Source organism: Heloderma suspectum, chromosome 4, assembly GCF_057233095.1.
Source record: "Heloderma suspectum isolate Gila_16-S chromosome 4, 16-S_ref, whole genome shotgun sequence".
Taxonomy (NCBI): Eukaryota; Metazoa; Chordata; class Lepidosauria; order Squamata; family Helodermatidae; genus Heloderma; species Heloderma suspectum.
Window position 1 is genome coordinate 4,373,193 of NC_139461.1, and position 21,705 is coordinate 4,394,897.

General features: G+C 46.8%; 1 protein-coding gene across 6 annotated transcripts in view; it reads left to right on the plus strand.

Annotated features, from left to right (window-relative positions):
- The window catches only part of LOC146346433 (protein lifeguard 1-like), an 86,138-nt gene extending 67,448 nt beyond the window's left edge, over nt 1-18,690 (plus strand). For 4 of the 6 annotated variants that reach the window (XM_084854690.1, XM_084854685.1, XM_084854686.1 and 1 more), the window contains exons 2-7: nt 11,917-12,292; nt 12,813-12,925; nt 13,694-13,894; nt 14,114-14,242; nt 15,123-15,266; nt 15,785-18,690. In XM_084854690.1, coding sequence (XP_084710816.1) covers nt 11,953-12,292; nt 12,813-12,925; nt 13,694-13,894; nt 14,114-14,242; nt 15,123-15,266; nt 15,785-15,934 — 1,077 coding nt within the window. In that variant the 5' untranslated portion in view covers nt 11,917-11,952 and the 3' untranslated portion in view covers nt 15,935-18,690. Of the gene's footprint in view, nt 1-9,760; nt 9,826-11,628; nt 11,783-11,916; nt 12,293-12,812; nt 12,926-13,693; nt 13,895-14,113; nt 14,243-15,122; nt 15,267-15,784 lie in introns of those variants that run through there. The other 2 variants (XM_084854689.1, XM_084854687.1) reach the window with 2 other exon arrangements.
- Nucleotides 18,691-21,705: the final 3,015 nt, after the last annotated feature.

The window sequence follows — 21,705 nt, forward strand, 5'->3', positions numbered from 1 at the left end:
AGTCGGGGGTATATCCACCACCCCCTTGTCATGGTCAGATCACTATCTGGTGATGTTGGACTTATTGGTTCCACAACCCCTCTGCAGGGGTGGAGGACCCATTAAAATGGTCCGCCCCAGGCGTCTTATGGATCCGAATGGATTCCTGAACGCGCTTGGGGATTCTCTGGAGCACGCAAATGGCCACTAGGTTGAGACCCTGTTGGGTGGCTGGAATGCCACAATCACTGGGCATTAGATCGGGTGGCTTCAGATGAAATGCCCTCTCCCCCTGAACAGGGTTTGAACTGCACCATGGTTCAATCTGTGGTTACGAGCTCTGAAACAGGAGGTGAGACGGCTAGAACACCGGTGGCGGAAGTTTTGCTCCGAAGACGATCAGACAGGGGCTAGAGCTGTATCTTCAGCCTATCATGTGGTGGCGAAGGCAGCAAAAAAGGAATATTATGCTGCCTCTATCGTGTCCGCAGAGTGCTGTCCCAGGAGGCTGTTCCAAGTGGTCTGGAGCCTGTTTGGTCCAGTTTCTCTGGAACCACTGGAGCATTCTAAGGCCTCCTGTGAGGCCTTGGCAAGGCACTTTGCAGATAAAATTGATCGGATCAGGAGTGTTATTCCATGCGCCATGGATACAGTTAGCGAGCAAGAGGCGGCCTGTGGCAAACCAGTTTTGTGGGATTGGTTCCAGCTTCTTCCTTCTGATGAAGTGGACAAGGTGCTTTCATCTGTAAAGCCAACCACCTGCTTACTTGATTCTGAGCTGCAAAGAGAGGCTGGGTGAGGGGATCAGGGCGGTGGTGAATGCCTCCCTTGAGCAAGGAGTGATGCCATCAGCCTTCAAGGAGGCAGTGATAAGGCCGCTCTTAAAGAAGCCCTCCTTGGATCCCCAAGTCTTGAACAACTTTCGCCCCATCTTGAATCTGCCATTTTGGGGCAAGGTGATTGAGCGGGTGGTGACGATGCAGTTGAAGGCACACTTGGAAGAAGCCGATTATCTAGATCCATTTCAATCAGGCTTCAGGCCTGGGCATGGGACAGAAATGGTCTTGGTTGCCAGTTCAGACACAGGCATATGACCTATATTTTCTGCAGTGAAGTCTGAGGCAAAGAATTCGTTCAAGTTCTCTGCAATCTCCTTGTCTTCCTTAGTGCTTCTTTAACTCCATTGTCATCCAATAGTCCAACTGCCTCCCTAGCTGGTTTCCTGTTTCTGATATATTTAAACAATTCTTTATTGTTGACCTTGATGTTGTTAGTTATATGCTTTTTTACATATCTCTTATTGTCTGCTTGCATCTCCTTTGTGCAAGCTTGTGCTCCCTTTTTCTCCAAATTCAGACTTCTAAAAATTTCTGGTCTGATTTGTGTAACCAACAAAACCACCTAGTATGCATATAAGACAACCAGAAAAAATTGGGTAGACATTACCACAGTCTGGAACAGATTTTCTAGACTCCATCTTTCAAAATGGCTGCTGCCAAATTTTAACTGCACCTATGTCGGCTCCTGGAACACTTACAGATGTCGTTCTGGTGTCTAAATATTTGTTTTTGAGATCAAAGAATTCAACGATAAGGTTCTTAAATTCATATAGATGTTAGAAAATAGATTTCATGTTATTTATTCAATAAAAATTGTTGTAAACCAATGAAGTCACTACCTACATAAAGAATTGCCATGTCAAAGGGCTATAAACTGCAAGGGCCTACTTTGTAAGCCATCTATCAGATAATTTCATTGTTGAGGGCAACCTGATTTCCCTGAACCACATAGTAGAGCAACATGCTGAAATTGAGTTTGCAATCAGCTTGGTTAAACATGGAATTTCTGAAGAAATAAATAATGAAGTTGTTCCAACATGGGCTGGATGTTGTTCTTTGGTATCAAAGGCAACACTACCTGTCATGCAAGTGGGATCCCTTCCATTCATTTCAAAACCAGTTACAAATCATGCAACAATTTTCTTAGCTTTGAGAAACTTACAGTATGTTCGTTCACAACTAAAACAGCCAGCTTAGACAATATTCTCAGATGAGGGTGTGTTCCATATCACTGCTGATATCGTAATGAGTAACTCATTAGATTTTCTTGACATCATTCCAATGCTTGGAAACTTCTGTTGTGCAAAAATTGTCATGCATATTATTAGAAAGTGTCTCCGTGGCAGTGGTGCGCGGATGTGCTGGTTGAGTGCAAAGTGTTTGGTATAAAGACTTCAGAATCAGTAATGAATGGGAGCCATTATTACAGATCCCTTAAGGGATCCTCGTCAAGGAGAAGACGATGATGAAACTTTTGAAAAGCAAATAGCCAGTGTTTCAAGGAAGCATGATGTAGTAGTAATGGGGGACTTCAATTTCCCCAATATTTGTTGGGAGACAAATTCTGCAAAACATGGCCCCTCCAAGAGATTCCTGACTTGTGTTGCTGATAACTTCCTCCTACAGAAAGTAGAGGAAGGGACAAGAGGATCGGGCTATCCTTGACTTGATCCTAACCAACAGAGATGACTTAGTGGATAAAGTAGCAGTTACAGGAACTCTGGGGGAAAGTGACCATGTTATACTTGAGTTCTTGGTTCTAAAGGAAGCAAAGGCTGAGTGTAGTCAAACGCGTACCCTGGATTTTAGGAAAGCCAATTTTAATAAACTCAGAACAATGATCAGTAAGGTCCCATGGCAAGCGACTCTAACGAGAAAAGGAATCCAAGATGGGTGGGAGTTTTTAAAAATGGAAATTCTCAAGGCACAATTACAAACAATTCCAACAAGAAAAAAAGGTGGAAGACAACAGAAGAAGCCAATGTGGCTTCACAAAAAGCTTAGAGATGACCCGAAAACACAAAAGGACACATATAGGAAGTGGAAGGAAGGCCAAGCAACAAAGGAAGAGTACAGGCAGGTAGCACAGAATTGCAGGGATGGCGTCAGAAAGGCTAAAGCTGAGAACGAGCTGATGTTAGCAAGGGATGCTAAAAACAACAAAAAGGCTTTCTTCAGATATGTGCATAGCAAAAGACAGAGGAAGGAAATGGTGGTTCAGCTATTAAATAAGGATGGCAAAATGATAACAGATGACAAGGAAAAGGCAGAAGTGCTCAATTCCTACTTTGGCTCAGCCTTCTCCAGAAAGAGGGGGTATGAGCCCCCTGGCAAAGGTGAAGTACAGGCTGCAGGGGCTGGATTACAGCTTGAGATTGATAGGTGTATGGTCAAGGAACACCTAATTACTTTGAATGAGTTCAAATCTCCAGGGCCAGATGAACTGCATCCTAGAGTAATAAAGGAAGTGGCAGAAGAACTCTCAGAACCACTGTGGATTATCTTTGAGCAATCATGGAGGACGGGTGAAGTGCCAGATGAGTCGAGGAGGGCTAATGTTGTCCCTATCGTCAAAAAGGGGGAACCTGGGAACTACAGACCAGTTAATCTGACATCAATCTCTAGGAAAATTCTGGAGGAGATGATAAAGCAATCCATCTGTAAGCACCTTGAAAACAATGCAGTGATGACTCGAAGCCAACATGGATTTGTGAGGAACAAATCCTGCCTGATGAATCTGATCTCATTTTTGGATCAAGTCACCTCCCTTGTGGACCGTGGGAATGCTGTGGACATCATATACCTTGACTTCAGCAAAGCTTTCGACAAAGTGCCCCATGATATCCTGATGAGCAAACTAGCTCAAAGTGGGCTAGATGAAGCAACTCTCAGGTGGATCCACAGTTGCCTACAGGATCGGACTCAAAGACTGCTTATCAATGGGATCTTCTCAGACTTGGGAGAGGTAACGAGTGGGGTCCCCACAGGGCTCAGTCCTGGGCCCAGTGCTCTTCAACATTTGTATTAATGACCTGGAGGAGGGGTGCGGGGAATGCTGATCAGATTTGCAGATGACACAAAATTGGGCGGGAAAGCTAATACCTTGGAAGACAGAAACAAAATTCAACATGATCTTGATAGACTAGAGTGCTGGGCAGAAAACAACAGAATGAAATTTCATAGGGATAAATGCCAAGTTCTGCACCTAGGAAAAAGAAACCAAATGCACAGTTACAAGATGAGGGATACTTGGCTCAATAACGCTACAAGCGAGAAGGATCTTGGAATTGTCGATCACAAGCTGAATACGAGCCAACCATGTGATGTGGCTGCAAAAAAGGCAAATGCTCTTTTGGGCTACATTAACAGAAGCATAGCTTCCAAATCCCAGGAAATATTAGTTCCCCTCTACTCAGCACTGGTTAGGCCTCATCTGGAGTACTGTGTCCACTTCTGGGCACTGCACTTTAAGAAGGATGCAGACAAACCGGAGAGGGTTCAGAGGAGGGCAACAAAGATGATCGGGGAACTGGAAACAAAGCCCTATGAAGAGAGACTGAAAGAACTGGGCATGTTTAGCCCTGTGAAGAGAAGACTGAGGGGAGATAGGATAGCGCTCTTCAAGTACTTGAAAGGTTGTCACAGAGAGCAAGGCCAGGATCTCTTCTCGATCATCCCAGAATGCAGGACATGGAATAATGGGCTCAAGTGACAGGAAGCCAGATTCCAGCTGAACATCAGGAAAAAAGTCCTGACTGTCAGAGCAATATGACAATGGAACCAATTCCCTAGGGAGGTGGTGGGCTCTCCCACACTGGAGGCATTCAAGACGAGGCTGGACAGCCATCTGTCAGGGATGCTTTGACTCGGATTCCTGCATTGAGCAGGGAGTTGGACTCAGTGGTTTTATAGGTCCCTTCCAACCCTACTATTCTATGATCTATGATTCTGTATTCTTGAAGAATATATAAGATGAAGCAATCGGCTATGCAGAGCTGTGTCACCTGACATGAAACTTGAACAAACTATACAGAGAGCTCAAAAGGAATAACTGGATAGGCAAGACAACAAATGTACATCACTGAATGGCAATAAGCAATTCTTTCAGAGAAATAATTGGTGCTAACAGTACCAGCTACAGGGAGGCAACTGTTCATCATGAATTGTCTGGGAATTTATCTTCCAATATGTTATCTTTTACCATGCTCTGTGAATTCATGATCAGCACAGGCAATCCATATGAAATGTCCAGTCAGACACAACTGCATAATTTCATCACCTAACAATGCGTACCTAGAGAGATTGCTCTCCGTCTCATGAAAGTAAAAGAACATGGTGAAGAAGGCTACTTAACATTTAGAAATGAACGATTTGTGAAGAAAACTCAAAAACTTTCGGATGTCATTATAAAGGTGAAGCTACCAACAATGGAGAGGAAAAGAACAGTGCCTATTCCAAAATCAAAGTCTACACTAGGTTACCCCCCCCAAAATCCAAAATCGCTGTTGCTGAAAGAAGCATACATATAGCTAAAGAAAGGAGTATGAAGGATATTTTAAAGTACGATCTATTGCCAACAAATATGCTGTTTGATGGCAATGGCTTTCCCACTAAACCAGTAAAGTATCTTCTGTTGGCTGAGCTTGAGAAGCAACTGGAGCTGTTAGCTTACTGCTTTCAACAACGTGGCTTCCTGGAAACTGTTTTTATTGCAGATTTTATGTCACAAATTCACCAACTGAGAACAAGAGATATGAAAGTATTTAAAAATGCTTTTGACAAACTTTGGGCAAGTGGAATGCAGTACCAAACAGTAGATAGAGCACACTTCATGTTTGATAGCTACATTTTGCAGTCCCTTAAAGAGAGAGAAAGAGAATGATGAAAGACTGCTGATCCAATTGAACTGATGAAGATAAGAGTGTGATACTCCTATTCCCATTCAGATGGACAGGTTCTGGTCTTCCAACAAAACCAAAAAGATGCTCCAATTGGCTGCCAGTAGTTTCATTGACAATCCAAAAGTGACAACAATGATTATGGTGTTAAGTGGAATCATGATAGGAGATCATAACAGAGATGCACTTAGAGTTAGAAAGCAGGAGGTTGAAACCTGCTCTGAGCTTCAGATCTCTGTTGAAGAAGCAGATGCTAGAATGATAATCCATCCGATCCACACTGTTCAGTCAGGAATTAGATGCCTCACAGTATCATCAAATGACACTAATGTAGTTGCACTCCTCCTTCAATATATATTTGAACTATTCACAAACAATTGGGAAGAAATGTGGATAAATGTAGGAGCGAGAGACAAAGTGTGCTACGGACCTCTTCACAAACTTGCAAAACATTTTAGAGCTACGCAGTATTCGAATTAAGGCACATATCATTACAGCCTGTGATGTCACAAGTAAGGTAGGAACAAAGCCATCGGCCTTGAAAGCACTACCAGAAAAGTTTCTGCTTGGTTTTGCAAAAGAAAACACTCGACAGAGAGGAGGAATATCTTGTTAAGGATTTACATCCATCAACAAAGTGTAAGACATTTGATGACCTTTGATATTCAGTGCAGACACACCGACACATATCAGAACTTCTGCTTTCATCTTTCTCAATTAGAAATGGACATCTGAGAAGATGCTTTTTCATTCTTTGGGCATGCTTAACTCCTTCCGGTGGATACTTCATTTATGAAGCTCTACAACCAACAAAACATTTGGATGGTACAAAACATTAAGTGATATTCTAAAGCCTGAACTCTGTCTCAACATGATGCCTTCTGAAGTACTTGTAGAGTGCGCATGCACAGCTTGTGTTACTAGTAGATGCAGATGTCATTTAAACTATGTGGCTTGCACAGAGTACTGTAAATGTGGAGCAATGTAAAGGAATGTAGTTGAAGAGATAAAAAGCAGCAACCACTGTCACACTCACATTCACTCCACCCTGATAATATTTTTTTGTAAAAAGTTATGATGAGTGTTTACATATACCAAATGTATGCCTTTGTTCGAGTAATACTGACAAAATTCTTCCTGTTGTATACTTTAGTATTTCAGTGTAATAATGTTTTGCAAAATTATGTTAATATTTACGATTTTTATTTAATAAACAAATGAAACCTATTTACCTTATAACTGAATTCCTTGACCCCCCAAAACATATATTTAGACACTAGAATGACATCTGCAAGTGTTCCAGGAGCCGACATAGGTGCAGTTAAAATTTGGCAGCAGCCATTTTGAAATATGGAGTCTAGAAAACCTGTTCCAGACTATGGTAATGTCTACCCAATTTTTTCTGGTTGTCTTATATGCATACTAGGTGGCTTTGTTGGTTACACAAATCAGACCAGAAATTTTTATGAGTCTGCATTACAGGGAATGGAGAAAAAGGGAGCACAAGCTTGCACAAAGGAGATGCAAGCAGACAATTAGAGATATGCAAAAATGCATTTTGAAGAGCATATTGCAAACAATATCAAGGCCAACAATAAAGAATACTTTAAATATATCAGAAGCAGGAAACCAGCTAGGGAGGCAGTTGGACCGTTGGATAACAATGGAGTTAAAGGAGTACTAAAGGAGGACAAGGAGATTGCAGAGAAGTTGAATTAATTCTTTTCATCCGTCTTAACTGTAGAAAATATAGGTCAGATACCTGTGTCTGAACTGATGTTTTCAGGAAGGGAGTTTGAAGAAATGAAGCAAATAGTGGTAACAAAGGATGAAGTTCTCAACGTGTTCTGGAGGGGGTTGCACTCCCCCAAAGGACCACATTCATAGTTTGAGGGTGCTCTTGGATCCAGAACAGTCACTTGAGGCACAGGTGAACTCAGTGGCACAGAGCACTTTTTATCAGCTTGGGCTGGTATACCAACTACGCCCTTATCTGGACAGAGAGAGCCTTACTACAGTCATCCATGCTCTGATAACTTCTCGTCTGGATTACTGCAATGCGTTATACATGGGGCCGCCTTTGAAAACGGTCCGGAAACTTCAGCTGGTCCAAAATAGGGCAGCAAGATTGTTAACAGGGACTGGCCAGCGAGCTCATATTACGCCAGTACTTTTTCAGTTGTGCTGGCTGCCAGTCCATTTCTGGGCCCAATTCAAAGTGCTGGTATTAACATTCAAAGCCCTTAACAGCTTGGGGCCAGGTTATCTGAAGGATCGCCTCCTCGCATATGTGCCTGCCCGGTCCCTAAAATCATCCTCGGCGGCCCTTCTCCATGAGCCCCTGCCAAAGGAAGTGAGGCGGGTGGCTACTAAGAGGAGGGCTTTTTCTGCTGTGGCACCCCGGCTGTGGAATGAGCTCCCTAGTGAGGTTCGCCTGGCACCTACATTGTATTCTTTTCGGCACCAGGTGAAGACCTTTTTATTTTCCCAGGCATTTTAGCATTTTAGCTTTCTAGACTTTTAGCTTTGCTGTTTTAAATCTGTATTTTAAATCCCTGCACTGCTGCTAGGTTTTATTCTGGTTTTATTCTGGTTCTATTGTTATACTGTGGTTTTAATGTTTTATATATATTTTATATCGTTTTATTGTGTGCTCCTTCATTTTAATTTCTGTGAACCGCCCAGAGAGCTTCGGCTATTGGGCGGTATAGAAATGAAATGAATGAATAAATAAATAAATAAATTTTCGATGCCTGCCTACAGATTGTTAGCAGTTGTAACTTCAAGCATGTTCCCCAAATTGCCAAGCCTTTCCCCTTATGCCAGCCTGCTTTGGGGAAGGGCATTTAAGACCACTCCTTTCTGTTTCAAATGGAAACAGGCCTGCCTGAATAAAAAGGTCATTAACTGGTGGCAGATTGTCCTTGGGGAGTGGGTCAAGCAGATCTCCCTTATGATAGGGAGTTCCATGGGCACAGCAATGGAAAAGCTGACTCAGGTCTTCCCCCATAACTGCAACTGAGATGGTAGCAAGATGTCTAAAGCCCATAGTGTTGCACGCTTCAGTTCCATCTCAGCTGCATTACTGCAGGCCTGCCCTTGAAAAGTGTCTGGACATGTCAGCTGGTCCAGAACGGTGCAGCCAGCCTGCTGGCTGTTGTCGGGTATGGGAAGTAGGTGACTCCTTTATGGCAACAGCCTCACTGGTTTCCCATTTGTGTCTGGCTTCAATTAAAAATGCTGGTTGCAACCGTTAAAGCCCTAAACTAGGCTATGCACGGACCCCCAACTCTGCTTCAGATACCGCTTCATATCTTCTGAAGCGGCCCTGCTCTAATTCGGACCCCATCCACTTCGACTCAGATCTGAATCCGAAGTGAGATTCGGATATCCGAATCACTTGTTTGGGGCATTTTCCCACTGACTTGCATGGGAAAACATAAACGGCCATAACCTTTTCAGTTTTTATGATACATATATGACATTTGGAGAACTCTCTCACTCCACCTGCCAAATTTTCGGCAGTTTGGCCCAGTGGTCTTTGCGCTAGGCGGAGTTAAAATTTGATGTTTTCCACAAAAAATCTCAAAGCAAAGAGCTATAACTTTTCACTGTTTCCACAGAAGTGCTTGAAATCCAGGCCCCTCTCAGCACCCGAAGGGCATCCCACCTGTGAAAGGTCAGGCAGTTTGGCCCAGTGTTTTTTGTGCTTCTTCTTAAGGTGCCATCTCCTTCCTATCAGAGGTTAGCTATCATAACAGCTATTTTTGTTTTAGATGCTCCTGCTCTGAATAGTTGTATAGAAGTACAGCTGAACCATTCCCTCAGATTCTTTAACCATGATGTTCGTCTTCTTCCTATTGATGTTTTTCCTTCCATTTTCCCTTGTATAATGAGTTGGAGTTTACCTGCGCCTAGCACTATTTTTTTGTGCTAGGCACGGGTAAAATTTGTTTTTTTTCCACAAGAGCTCTCAAAGCAAAGAGCTATAACTTTTCACTTGTTTCCACAGAAGTGCTTCAAATCTGGGCCTCTCTCAGCCCCCCTGGAGGGCATCTCACCTGCCAAATCTCAGACAGTTTGGCCCATTAATTTTGTGCAAGGTGCAGGTAAATTGTGTTGTTCTCAGAAACTCAAACCAAAGTTCATAAAGGGGATAATCAAGTTAGGTGTTGAAGCAGTGAAGAGGTCACTATTTATTTATTTATTTCATTTCTATACCGCCCAATAGCCAAAGCTCTCTGGGTAGTTCACAAAAATTAAACCCAAAAAGCGCAGGATAAAGCAATATAAAATATAAAAGCATTAAAACCACAATATAACAATACAACCAGAATAAAATCTGAATAAAACCTAGCAGCAATGCAGAGATTTAAAATACAGATTTAAAACATCAAAGCTAAAAGACTAGGAAGCTAAAATGCCTGGGAGAATAAAAAGGTCTTCACCAGGAGCCAGAAGGAATACAATGTAGGTGCCAGGCGAATCTCTCTAGGGAGCTCATTCCACAGCCAGGGTGCCACAGCAGAAAAGGCCCTCTTCCTGGTAGCCACCTTCGTCACTTCCTTTGGCAGGAGCTCAGAGAGAGAAGGACTGCTGAGGATGATCTTAAAAGTTATAATAAGGAGCATTATGAATTGAGCCCAGAAATGGACCAGAAGCCAGTAAGCCGATACAAGGGAAGCATCCCCTGCTCCTACAATGTCTGCATGTCTTTGGGAGAATTGCACAAGTGTGGATTTGATGCCAGGGTGGAATGTGGTGGGATCCTCCACTTCTTGGCTGCTGAAGGGTATTTCTGGCACTTGTCGCTATGAAGAAGCTAAAACTGGGTAGATCTGAAGCCTTCCTCCAAGTGCCACCTCCAAGGGAGGCTCAGAAGCTGGTGTCTTGATTTATGGGATCCTAAAAGTTTGCACCTCTCTTCAGCTGACAAAGTCATTCTCTGCCACACTGTTTGTACTCTGGGACCCCCAACTGTTCCTCAGGCCATTAAGGCCACAATGTCCTCGGGCCACAAGTTTCTCCAAGCTGGTCGAGCGCACATTGCCCCTTGAAGCAAGACCAAAGCACTAAGCCTGTGGGTTGGATCTTACAAGCTTTCCTGCTAGGTGCTCCCAGCTCATGAACTGACAGGTGACACCAGTCTCCCTCAGCGCGCACACATCGGGGGGGGGGGGCTTCCCGGCCTGGGAAACTAGTTGCCCTTCCAGAGACAGAGTGGGGGAGAGGAAGCCTCCCAGCTTATGGAAGAGATAAGACACCACTGTATATGAGAAAAGGGGGAGATAACCAGGCATATGCAATACCAGTTAAGGCCTGGTGTAAAAGGCCTGCTTGCTTAACCATAAAACTGCTGGTTAAGCTCAATTACACAGGTCTGCTACTAGACTGCCTTTACATTAAAGAAAAAACCTGTAGTCCCCCAGTTGTGGAGCCTTTCCGCGTTTACAGCAGCCTCAATGGCATATGATGGGATATTTATGTCAGTTGTCTTTATGAGGTGCAGTATCTTATTGAAATTGTTTGCTGTTTAAATTATTTTTAAATTTTGTATATTTAAATTTCTATGCTATATTTTATCTTGTGAATTGTTGTGAACCACCAGAGAGCTTTGGCTGTGGGACGGTATAGAAATGAATAATAATAATAATAATAGAAGGTGCCTGGTAAAATGTCAAAGTTCTGAGTGGGATTTTGCCGTTAGGGGTGGGGTCTTCAGGGCCTTCACAGATCCTTGTTCTTCAGTCATGGTTTTGATTCCCCAAGATCCTTACAATCCACCTATTCTGGCTGTCCTGCACCCCAGTCCTTACAAAGAAATCCCACCAAATTATTTAAAAAATTGACCCCCTTAAGCAGAATAAATTGTGAGACTGTATGTAAGTGAGCGTTTATAATTTGGTTTGCAGCATGTGAGACTGTAAAGAACTGGAATTGGTGAGGAGTGGCAAAACAACACCCAGCTTTGGTTCCAGTGGGCCCAAGTGAATGAGTGAGCAAGCATGCAAGGCATCCCACCAAGGCGTTTTTGATAGCACAAGCATAATTCCCTTTGGCAACAGTGTATGTGTATCCTCCTGAGACTACGCAAATCATTCCTTGCACCTGTGGGCAGGGGTGGCTGCTGGGGAGGGCGCATTTCTGCAGCACTCATGAGGCAGCTTCTAACCTCCTCCTCTCTCATGGTCTTTCCACAGCTCTGAGGTGGTGGCAAACGTGTGAGCCCCACAGCCATGCTGCATGAGAAGAGCTTCCTCGTGTCAGGCGATCCATTTCCGGGCCAGCAACCTCCCGCCCCGCCCGGCTACGCCCAGCCTCCCTACCCAGTGGCCCCCTATCCACAGCCGCAGTTTCAGCCTGTGGTCTACGGCCAGCCTGGCCAGCCTCAGGGGCCCTACTCCCAGGGCCCATATCCAGCTTCAGCAGCCTACCCGCAGGGGCCCTACCCGCAGGGGCCCTACCCGCAAGGACCCTATCCTCCGGCACCATACCCTCCGGCACCATACCTGCAAGGGCCACACCCACAGGACCCCTATGCCCAGCCACACCCTGGAGTTCCTGTGGACCAAGGCTGTAAGTAGCCTGCCTCCTGGGGGTGGGGGCTGGATCCATGTCCTTTGCACAGCTCTCTAGGTTGGCTGTAGGGCTGCTGTGCCTGTGAGTCTCTGGGGTTCCTTAATGGTGGCCTGAGTTGTGCTCCAGTTAGTGCTCTCAATCTTCCAGCCACTTCTGTAGGGAACAGGTCTGCCCCAAGGTGTGTCAGGTGAGTGGCTTGCAGGCACAGCCTTCCCATGAGGCATTGCCCCCCCCCCCCAGTTTCCTCTCTTCTCTAGCTGCATTCCAACCCCAGGTTGGAACCAGACACCCTGTCCATGTGACATGGAGACCAGGCTCTATAGCCTGTAGAATTCATGAGCACCCCAGATCATTGCCACCACCGGGGCTGGACTGAGGGAGGCAGGAGCCTGGGTGGGGTGGACATAGGAGGCCGTCAATGGCATCTGCTTCTTCTGGCATCTGTAGGGACAACGTGCTGGGCAAGTGTGGAGGGAGCTTTGCTTTGACCTTGTATGCTGCTCCTGCTTGTCCCCAGCACCACTGCACAGCAACTACCACGAGGATGGGCCACCCTCCTACTACGACAACCCAGATTTCTCCCCCACTGACTGGGATGACAAGAAAATCCGGCAGGCCTTCATCCGCAAGGTGCGCTGTGCAGAGTGTCTCCAAAGAGAGATGATTGGGGGCAGGGCAGTGATTTTGTAATGGTATTGTGACCATGGGGCTGCGAGGTCAAATGTGTGTGTGTCTGTGTGCTTTTGTGAGCTTTGTTGTAAATGGCTTTCAATCTTTTTATATTGTATTTCGTGTTTTCACTTCTGTCAACCACCCAGAGAGCTTTGGCTATGGGGCGGTATAGAAATGTAATCAATCAATCAATAAAATCCCACCCTTCCCCATGCTGAGCCATGCCCTCTGCCTTTGGTACTGGACAACGGTAGAGCCCCTGCTTTGCATGCCAGATGCCCCCGATTCAGTCGCTGGAGTCTCCAGCGTCAACTGTTGGAGGCAGCATGCCTGGGGAAGACTTCGCATGAGGGCTTGAAAAGCTGCTGAAGCAAAGAGCTGATGGTGTGTATGCGTAGAACCTCTTTAGCCTCAGAAGACCTGGAGCTGGATCAGGCCAACCTGTCCAGCATCATCCTGTCTCTCACAGTGGCCAACCGGCCCACAAAAAGGGCATGAAAACAGCAGCCGCAGCAGGGGGAGCCCCTCCTCCTTGAAAGGACATGTCCTGTGTTTGCTGCCTGGGCGCTTCTAAGATCCTCCTATGGGCCCTGCCTGGGTGATGTCTGCCACTCATGCCTCCTCCCCTCCTGGGAGACCCCTCCTTGGAAAAGAGCAGCCCATGGCCTCACATGCGCGGCTTGTGGTCTCCATGACGCCTGCTGAGCCACTGCCTTGTGCCTGCAGGTGTTCCTGGTGCTGACCCTCCAGCTCTCCGTGACTTTTGCCTTTGTGGCCATCTTCACCTTCGTGAAGGGTGTGAAGGGCTTCGTGCGGAAACATGTCTGGACCTACTATGTCTCGTACGCTGTCTTCTTCATCTCCCTCATCGTGCTCAGCTGCTGTGGGGAGTTCCGGCGCAAGCACCCCTGGAACCTCATTGCCCTGGTAGGGGCCAGGTCCTGACATGGCATTGGCGGGGGGAGGATGGGGAATGGCTAATGATGGTCTTGAGGGCATCAAGCTGGGAAGGTGTGTCATGGCTTGGCCAGGAGAGGCCATGACCTATGATAAAGGTGGGTGTCCTGTGGGTCATTCTGAGGCCTGGTAGGGTAGAGGGCACAATCTGAAGTTCCCCTATAAATTGCAGCTGTTTCTCCTCCCCAGTCCATCCTGACCCTGAGCCTCTCCTACATGGTGGGCATGATTGCCAGCTTCTATGACACGGACGCCGTCATCATGGCTGTGGGCATCACGACCGTTGTCTGCTTCACGGTCGTCCTCTTCTCCATGCAGGTGGGTGGGTGTGCTGCCTGTCCCTCTTCCAATTGAGAAGTGCTGGACAGTTTGAGGAGGGGGCTTGTTCTGTTGCTTTCCTGTGTCCGTTGGGTGCAAGCCGATTAGCTGATCTCACCATGCGAGTGCACGTCGATCACCCAGAAGCGTGACTTGGGCTGGGCGATCCACTTCCTGCACCCACCAGACCATGGCAGGCAGCAGCTCTGGCCTGGTGGGGGACTTGGGGCTGTCGCTCTCCCTGACTGGCCAGACGCAGCGCCTGCAGGGCCTTTGGGATCGGAGCCTGCTGCACAGCGCTGCTTCTTTATTGCTAGTAGCGTTACTGCAGTCTGTACCCAAAACATGGCTCCCTTCCCGCAGGCTTACAACTTAAAAAGGCATGAGACACAAGGGAAAGAGAATGGGGAGGGAAAAGGGAAAACATTAAATACATGTTCAGCAGGGCTCCCTGCTTCTCCTCTCATCTCCCGGGGGTGGAGGGGCAGTCCAAATGGAGCAGACTCCATGACTTAGTCCTAGGTCTGTGTGTGTACCAGCATCCTGTACCTTGGGGTTCTTTGCTTCAGTCTCCCACATTCATGTTTTCCATGTCCTTTAACAAACTGCCTCTTTGATGCACAATAAAACCAACCATGAAGCACAAACAGATGTGCTACATACAGGTCGAGCAGTTGGTATCCCACTGGGGATGGTGTGTGTGTGTTTGTAATTGGTGCAATCCCTCACAGCTTGCCCACCGTCACCCACCAGGCTGTTGGAAGAAAACCAAGGGTGGGGGTGTTAATGGCCCTGGCCTGGGGGGAGAACAGGGAGGGAAGGTGGCTGGGATGCTTCTGGGGCACTCCCTGAGTTCTGTCTTGGGGCTCTTCTCCTGCAGACCAAGTATGACTTCACCTCGTGCCGGGGGGTGCTGATCGTCTGCCTGATGGTCCTGTTCATCTTTGCCATCCTTTGTATCTTCATCCGGAACCGTATCCTGGAAATCGTCTATGCGTCCCTTGGCGCCCTCCTCTTCACCTGCGTGAGTGTTGCGGTGATGCTTGCACTGTTGCTCACCTCCCTGCAGAGTAGGAGTGTAGTTGGAGCCACTGCTGAGCCTCATCCACTAGCCCTCTGCCAACATCCCCTCACTGGAGCTGCCTGGCTCTTGTGCTTCCTGACTGGCATGTCGAGGATCTGAAGGTGGCTGGGGCTGGGGTGCGAGCAGCAAAGCGAGCATCCCATGGGCAGGATGTTGTGGGTGGATGGGGATTGAGCGACACAGAGGGAAAGAGACAGCCTTGCCTGATGCCGTTAGTGGAACGTCTTCCATTTCAAGGTGTTGGCCCCTGTGGGAGGTTTGCGGGATGGATGGGGACAGTGTTTTGGTGGTGCTCTGAGCCAACCCCCTGAGCTGTTCTGTCTCTCCTGTATTTGCCCATGTATGGCCCACCAGCTGGCCTCTTCCCTGTTGCTACCTTCTCTCAGGGACATTCTCAGGCTATTCAGGGAGGGGTTCTGTGAGCCAACTAATGACCCCCGCACTCATTTCCTTTACAGTTCCTGGCTGTGGACACCCAGATGATCCTGGGAAACAAGCAGCTCGCCATCAGTGCAGAGGAGTACATCTTTGCAGCCCTCAACCTGTACACAGACATTATTAACATCTTCCTTTACATCTTGGCTATCATTGGCCGTGCCAAGGATTAGGCAGCCCACTGGCCCCTTCAGCATGGAGTTCCTCCCTCACAAGCCCCGTCGTCTCGTGTCATCATGGTTATGCTCCCCTTTTTGCTCCTGAGACACCCCGGGTTCTTTTGTTTTCCCTTTCATTTGTTTGGGTTCCTGCCCAATCCTTGGGATTGAGTTCTCCTTCTCTCATACTCCCTGACTTGTGCTTTTCTGGGGAAGGCTACACACAGAGAAGCAATTCAGGATAGCAAATGGGCCACCCCCACAGGGAAGGCATTCTTTTGCCTGCCTGCCACACACCGGGGTTGTGGGGGGGAGTGTCAAATTCCTGAAAGAAAAGGGCTTTTCTGCCTGGCATCTCCCAGGGGAAGGGGGGGGGGGTTTGGTGTACAGAGGTGGGGAGGGGATGTAAATACACCATGCTTGAGTCTGTCCCTCTCTCTTTTGTATTTTGATCTGTAATGTTGAGTAATGTCCTTATTCCTGGCATACCAGCCACACAGCACTATTCCTCTTCCCTCCTCACCCCCCATGCACATGGGTGCCAAATTTGTTCTGGGGCACTGGTCACATGCAGACTTTTTTCCCCCTGCTGGGTGGAATGAACTTCCCCACACACTCCTTCTTGCCTCTCTGTCCCCCCACCCCAAATACTAGGCGGTTGCTGTCTCCCTCCCCACCCAACCTTGCCTTCCACCTTCCTGGACTTTATGTTCCAGCCATTGTGAAGGCTGTGTTGTACACCCACCTCCATTTTATGAGCGCCGTCTAGAACACTAGGGACAGCTCCTCTCCTCTTAGTAGTGGGCAAGGGGTGACTCAGCCACGTTTTGCAGGCTTGCATGGGGCATGTGAGGTGGAGCCTTCCTTGCTGTGGGCCTCCAGCACTTTGCTCTGCTGAGGCCTTTTATAGTGAGATGTGAAGTTCGCTGTCCTGTGATGTCCTCCAGGGGCACTGCACCCATCCTTCCCCCCCCCCCCTCGCCCATGTGGCTGGCTTTAGGGGTGCCCTGCACTACTGCATGCTGAGCAGCCACTACTGCACCCCCAGGCCAGCCTCCGCACTAAGCTGTATAAATAGAGTATCCTAATAAAAGTGAGAATGTACCAAATATCCTGTCCTCCATTTTATCTTTCTCTGTGGCTAATAGGCTGGGAGGGGAGGAAGGGTTCTTTCCAGAGATGATGGTTAATGCATGGCCAGCAAACCCCTGCAGGAATGTTGCAAGGGGTACAAAGATGCCTGCAGACTTCACAAGCTTTACCCCGTTCTTACAGGATGAGTGTGAGAAACCTCTAGAATACTTGGTCTGGCTTGTTGCTAAAGCTCCCAGGCAAGACCTTGCTAGCACCGTACTTCATTGGCTGTGTGCAGACTGGTATGCACACACTCCACTACCAAAGGGGCAGGTTTGTTGACAGGCATTGGAAGCTGCTTAAGGGCCTGGTGAAAGCAAACACAGCATGCTTGGGAGCATCCACGTTTAAAAGGTGAGTGAAGGTCAAAGCTGTGCCTGGGTGTTATACTTCTCTAAAAGAGCCAAGTATTTCTGACAACAAAACTACAATTCCTAGCATTCCTTGGAGGAATCAGTGGCAGTTCAAACATCTTCAAAGAGGTTTATATGTGTAAAGTGGGCAGGCTTTATTGCTGCTGCTTCCTTTGGGGGCAACTGAGCATGCTCTGCATTATTCTTCCAGGAACCACATCCATCAAGTTGGGTTGGGAGTAGGAGGCACTGCACTACAGTGGTTCCGCTCCTACTTGGATGGCCGATTCCAGAAGGTGGTGCTGGGGGATTACTGCTCTGTGCCATAGCAATTGTGCCATGGGGTTCCACAGGGCTCTATTTTATCCCCCATGCTGTTTAACATCTACATGAAACCGCTGGGGGAGGTTATCCGGAGGTGTGGGCTGAGGTGCCATCAATATGCAGATGACACCCAGCTCTACCTCTCTTTTACATCAAAACCAGGTGAGGCAGTGACTGTTCTGAATCAGTGCCTGGGCACGGTAATGGACTGGATGAGGGCTAATAAACTGAAACTCAATCCAGACAAGACGGAGGTACTGTTAGTGGGTGGTTCATCTGCCCGGCTAGGTGATATTCAACCTGTTCTGGAGGGGGTTGCACTCCCCCTAAAGGACCACGTTCGTAGTTTGGGGGTGCTCTTGGATCCAGAACTGTCACTTGAGGCACAGGTGAACTCAGTGGCACGGAGCACTTTTTATCAGCTTAGGCTGGTATACCAACTACGCCCTTATCTGGACAGAGATAGCCTAGCTACAGTTATCCATGCTCTGATAACTTCTCGTCTGGATTACTGCAATGCGTTATACGTGGGGCTGCCTTTGAAAACGGTCCGGAAACTTCAGCTGGTCCAAAATAGGGCAGCAAGATTGTTAACAGGGACTGGCCTGCGAGCTCATATTACGCCAGTACTTTTCCAGCTGCACTGGCTGCCAGTCCACTTCCGGGCCCGATTCAAAGTGCTGGTGTTAACATTCAAAGCCCTTAACGGCTTGGGGCCAGGTTACCTGAAGGATCGCCTCCTCCCATATGTGCCTGCCCGGACCTTAAGATCATCATCAGCGGCCCTTCTCCGTGAGCCCCTGCCAAAGGAAGTGAGGTGGGTGGCTACTAGGAGGGGGGCTTTTTCTGTTGTAGCACCCCGGCTCTGGAATGAGCTCCCTAGTGAGGTTCGCCTGGCACCTACATTGTATTCCTTTCGGCGCCAGGTGAAGACCTTTTTATTTTCCCAGGCATTTTAGCATTTTAGCTTTCTACATTTTTATCTTTGCTGTTTTAAATCTGTATTTTAAACTCCTGCACTGCTGCTAGGTTTTATTGTGGTTGTATTGGTATATTGTGGTTTTAATGTTCTGTATATTTTAAATTGTTTTATTGTGTGTTGCTTGGATTTAATTTTTGTGAACCGCCCAGAGAGCTTCGGCTATTGGGCGGTATAGAAATGAAATAAATAAATAAATAAATAAATAAATTCCTCACGTTCCAGCATGTTCTCTTTGTCAGCCTCCTCCTCCAAACCACATCTGCTTCATCACTTTGAGAGTTCTCTGAAGTTACTCTTACTTCTGGCACCTCAGCTATCCATTTCCATAAGACATTTGATTTACAAGTTGCTGTTTGCCACATTCACTCATTTTCTCTGACTGAAGAGGCCTGTCCTAGATCAAAGGTGCTACATTTGTACTCTTCTGGGCTAACTACATTCCTTCTTGTGGCCTGCCTGGACACTTGCTTGTATGGCTTATCACTGGCACCTGCCGGCGTGCTAGGAGGAGCACGTTCCCTTGTGGAACCTCTTCTCTTACTCCATGACTGCTAAGTTTGCTCAGAAGTCTTTGGTGAGGGATTTTGTCAAAAGCTTTTTGGAAGTCCAAGTAAACAATGTCTACCGGATCACCCCTGTCTACATGTTTACTGACACTCTCAAAGAACTCTAAAAGGTTCGTGAGACAGGACTTACTTTGCGAAAGGTTGATTCCTTTTCAGCAGGGCTTGTCCTTCTATATGCTTACTAATTTTATCTTTAATAATGCTTTCAAACAATTTACCCAGAACAGACGTTAAGCTAATCAGCCTGTAATTTCCCAGATCCCCCCTGGATCCCTGCTTAAAAATTGGTGTTCCATTGGCCATCTTCCAGTCCTCTGGTACAGAGGCTGATCTTAGGGACAAGTTGCATATTTTGTTTAGAAGATCAGCAATTTCATATTTGAGTTCTTTAAGAACTCTAGGATGGATACCATCTGGGCCTGATAATTTATTTCCCTTCAATTTGTTGATGAGGTTGAGAACTTCATCTTTTGTCACCACTATTTGCCTCAGTTCTTCAAACTCCCTTCCTGAAAACATCCGTTCAGACACAGGCATATGACCTATATTTTCTGCAGTGACAACGGATGAAAAGAATTCATTCAACTTCTCTGCAATCTCCTTGTCCTCCTTTAGTACTCCTTTAACTCCATTGTCATCCAACAGTCCAACTGCCTCCCTAGCTGGCTTCCTGCTTCTGATATATTTAAAGTATTCTTTATTGTTGGCCTTGATGTTGTGAGCGATATGCTCTTCAAAATGCTTTTTTGCATCTCATTGTCTGCTTGCATCGCCTTTGTGCAAGCTTCCATTTTCCTCACTTGGGCAAGACTTCTATTTTCTGAATGAAGCCTTCTTTTCTCTAATAGCTCCCTTAACACTGCTTGTTAACCATGCCGGTGACCTCTTGGACTTCCTGCTACCTTTCTTAACCTGTGATATACATTTTAGCTGAGCTATTATTGTGGTTTTGAGTAACCTCCAAGCATTTTGAAGGGATTTAACCCTCTTGACACCCCCTTTCAAGTTCCTTTTCACCAGTTCCCTCATTTTAGAGAAGTTTCCTCTTTTGAAGTCAAATGTGACTGTGTTGGACTTCCTGGGCAATTTTCCACACACATATATAAAAGCTGATAGCACTGTGGTCACTGTTTCCAATTGGTCCAACAACATTTACATCCTATGCTAGGTCCTGGGCGATACCACTTAGGATTAAATCCAGGGTTGCCTCCCTTCTGGTTGGTTCCATGACCAACTGTTCTAGAGTACAGTCACTTAGGGCATCAAGAGATTTAACCTCTTTGTCGTGACTGGAAAATGCATTTATCTAGTCAATGTGGAGGTAACTGAAGTCAACCATTATTACAACACTTCCTCATTTGTAGGCCTCCTGATCCTGTTTTCCATCTCAAGGTCACTCTGAGCATTCTGATCTGGGGGACGATAGCATGCTCCTAGCACTAAATTAGTTTTGGAGCTTGGTATTGTCACCCATAGCATTCTGTGGAAGAGTCTGTCTCTTTTAGGTGTTGTAGTCTGCTCAGCACCATGCCAAGATAGCTAATACCTTGGAAGACAGAAACAAAATTCAAAGTGATCTTGATAGACTGGAGCGCTGGGCAGAAAACAACAGGATGACATTTCATAGGGATAAATGCCAAGTTCTGCACCTAGGAAAAAGAAACCAAATGCACAATTACAAGATGGGGGATACGTGGCTCCACAACACTACAAGCAAGAAGGATCTTGGAATTGTAGATGAATATGAGCCAACCATGTGATGTGGCTGCAAAAAAGGCAAATGCTATTTTGGGCTACATTAATAGAAGCATAGCTTCCAAATCCCGGGAAGTACTAGCTCCCCTCTACTCAGCACTGGTTAGGCCTCATCTGGAGTACTGTGCCCAGTTCTGGGCACCGCACTTTAAGAAGGATGCAGACAAGCTGGAGAGGGGTCAGAGGAGGGCAACAAAGATGATCAAGGGACTGGAAACAAAGCCCTATGAAGAAAGTTGGAAAGAGCTGGGCACATTTAGCCAAGAGAAGAGAAGAGAAGAGAAGAGAAGAGAAGAGAAGAGAAGAGAAGAGAAGAGAAGAGAAGAGAAGAGAAGAGAAGACTGAGGGGAGATAGGATAGCGCTCTTCAAGTACTTGAAAGGTTGTCACAGAGAGGAAGGCCAGGATCTCTCCTCCATCATCCCAGAATGCAGGACACGGAAGAATGGGCTCAAGTGACAGGAAGCCAGATTCCGGCTGAACATCAGGAAAAACATCCTGACTGTTAGAGCAATACGACAATGGAACCAATTCCCTAGGGAGGTGGAGGGTCTCCCACACTGGAGGCGTTCAAGAGGAGGCTGGACAGCCATCTGTCAGGGATGCTCTGACCTGGATCCCTGCATTGAGCAGGGGGTTGGACTCGATGGTCTTGTAGGCCCCTTCCAACCCT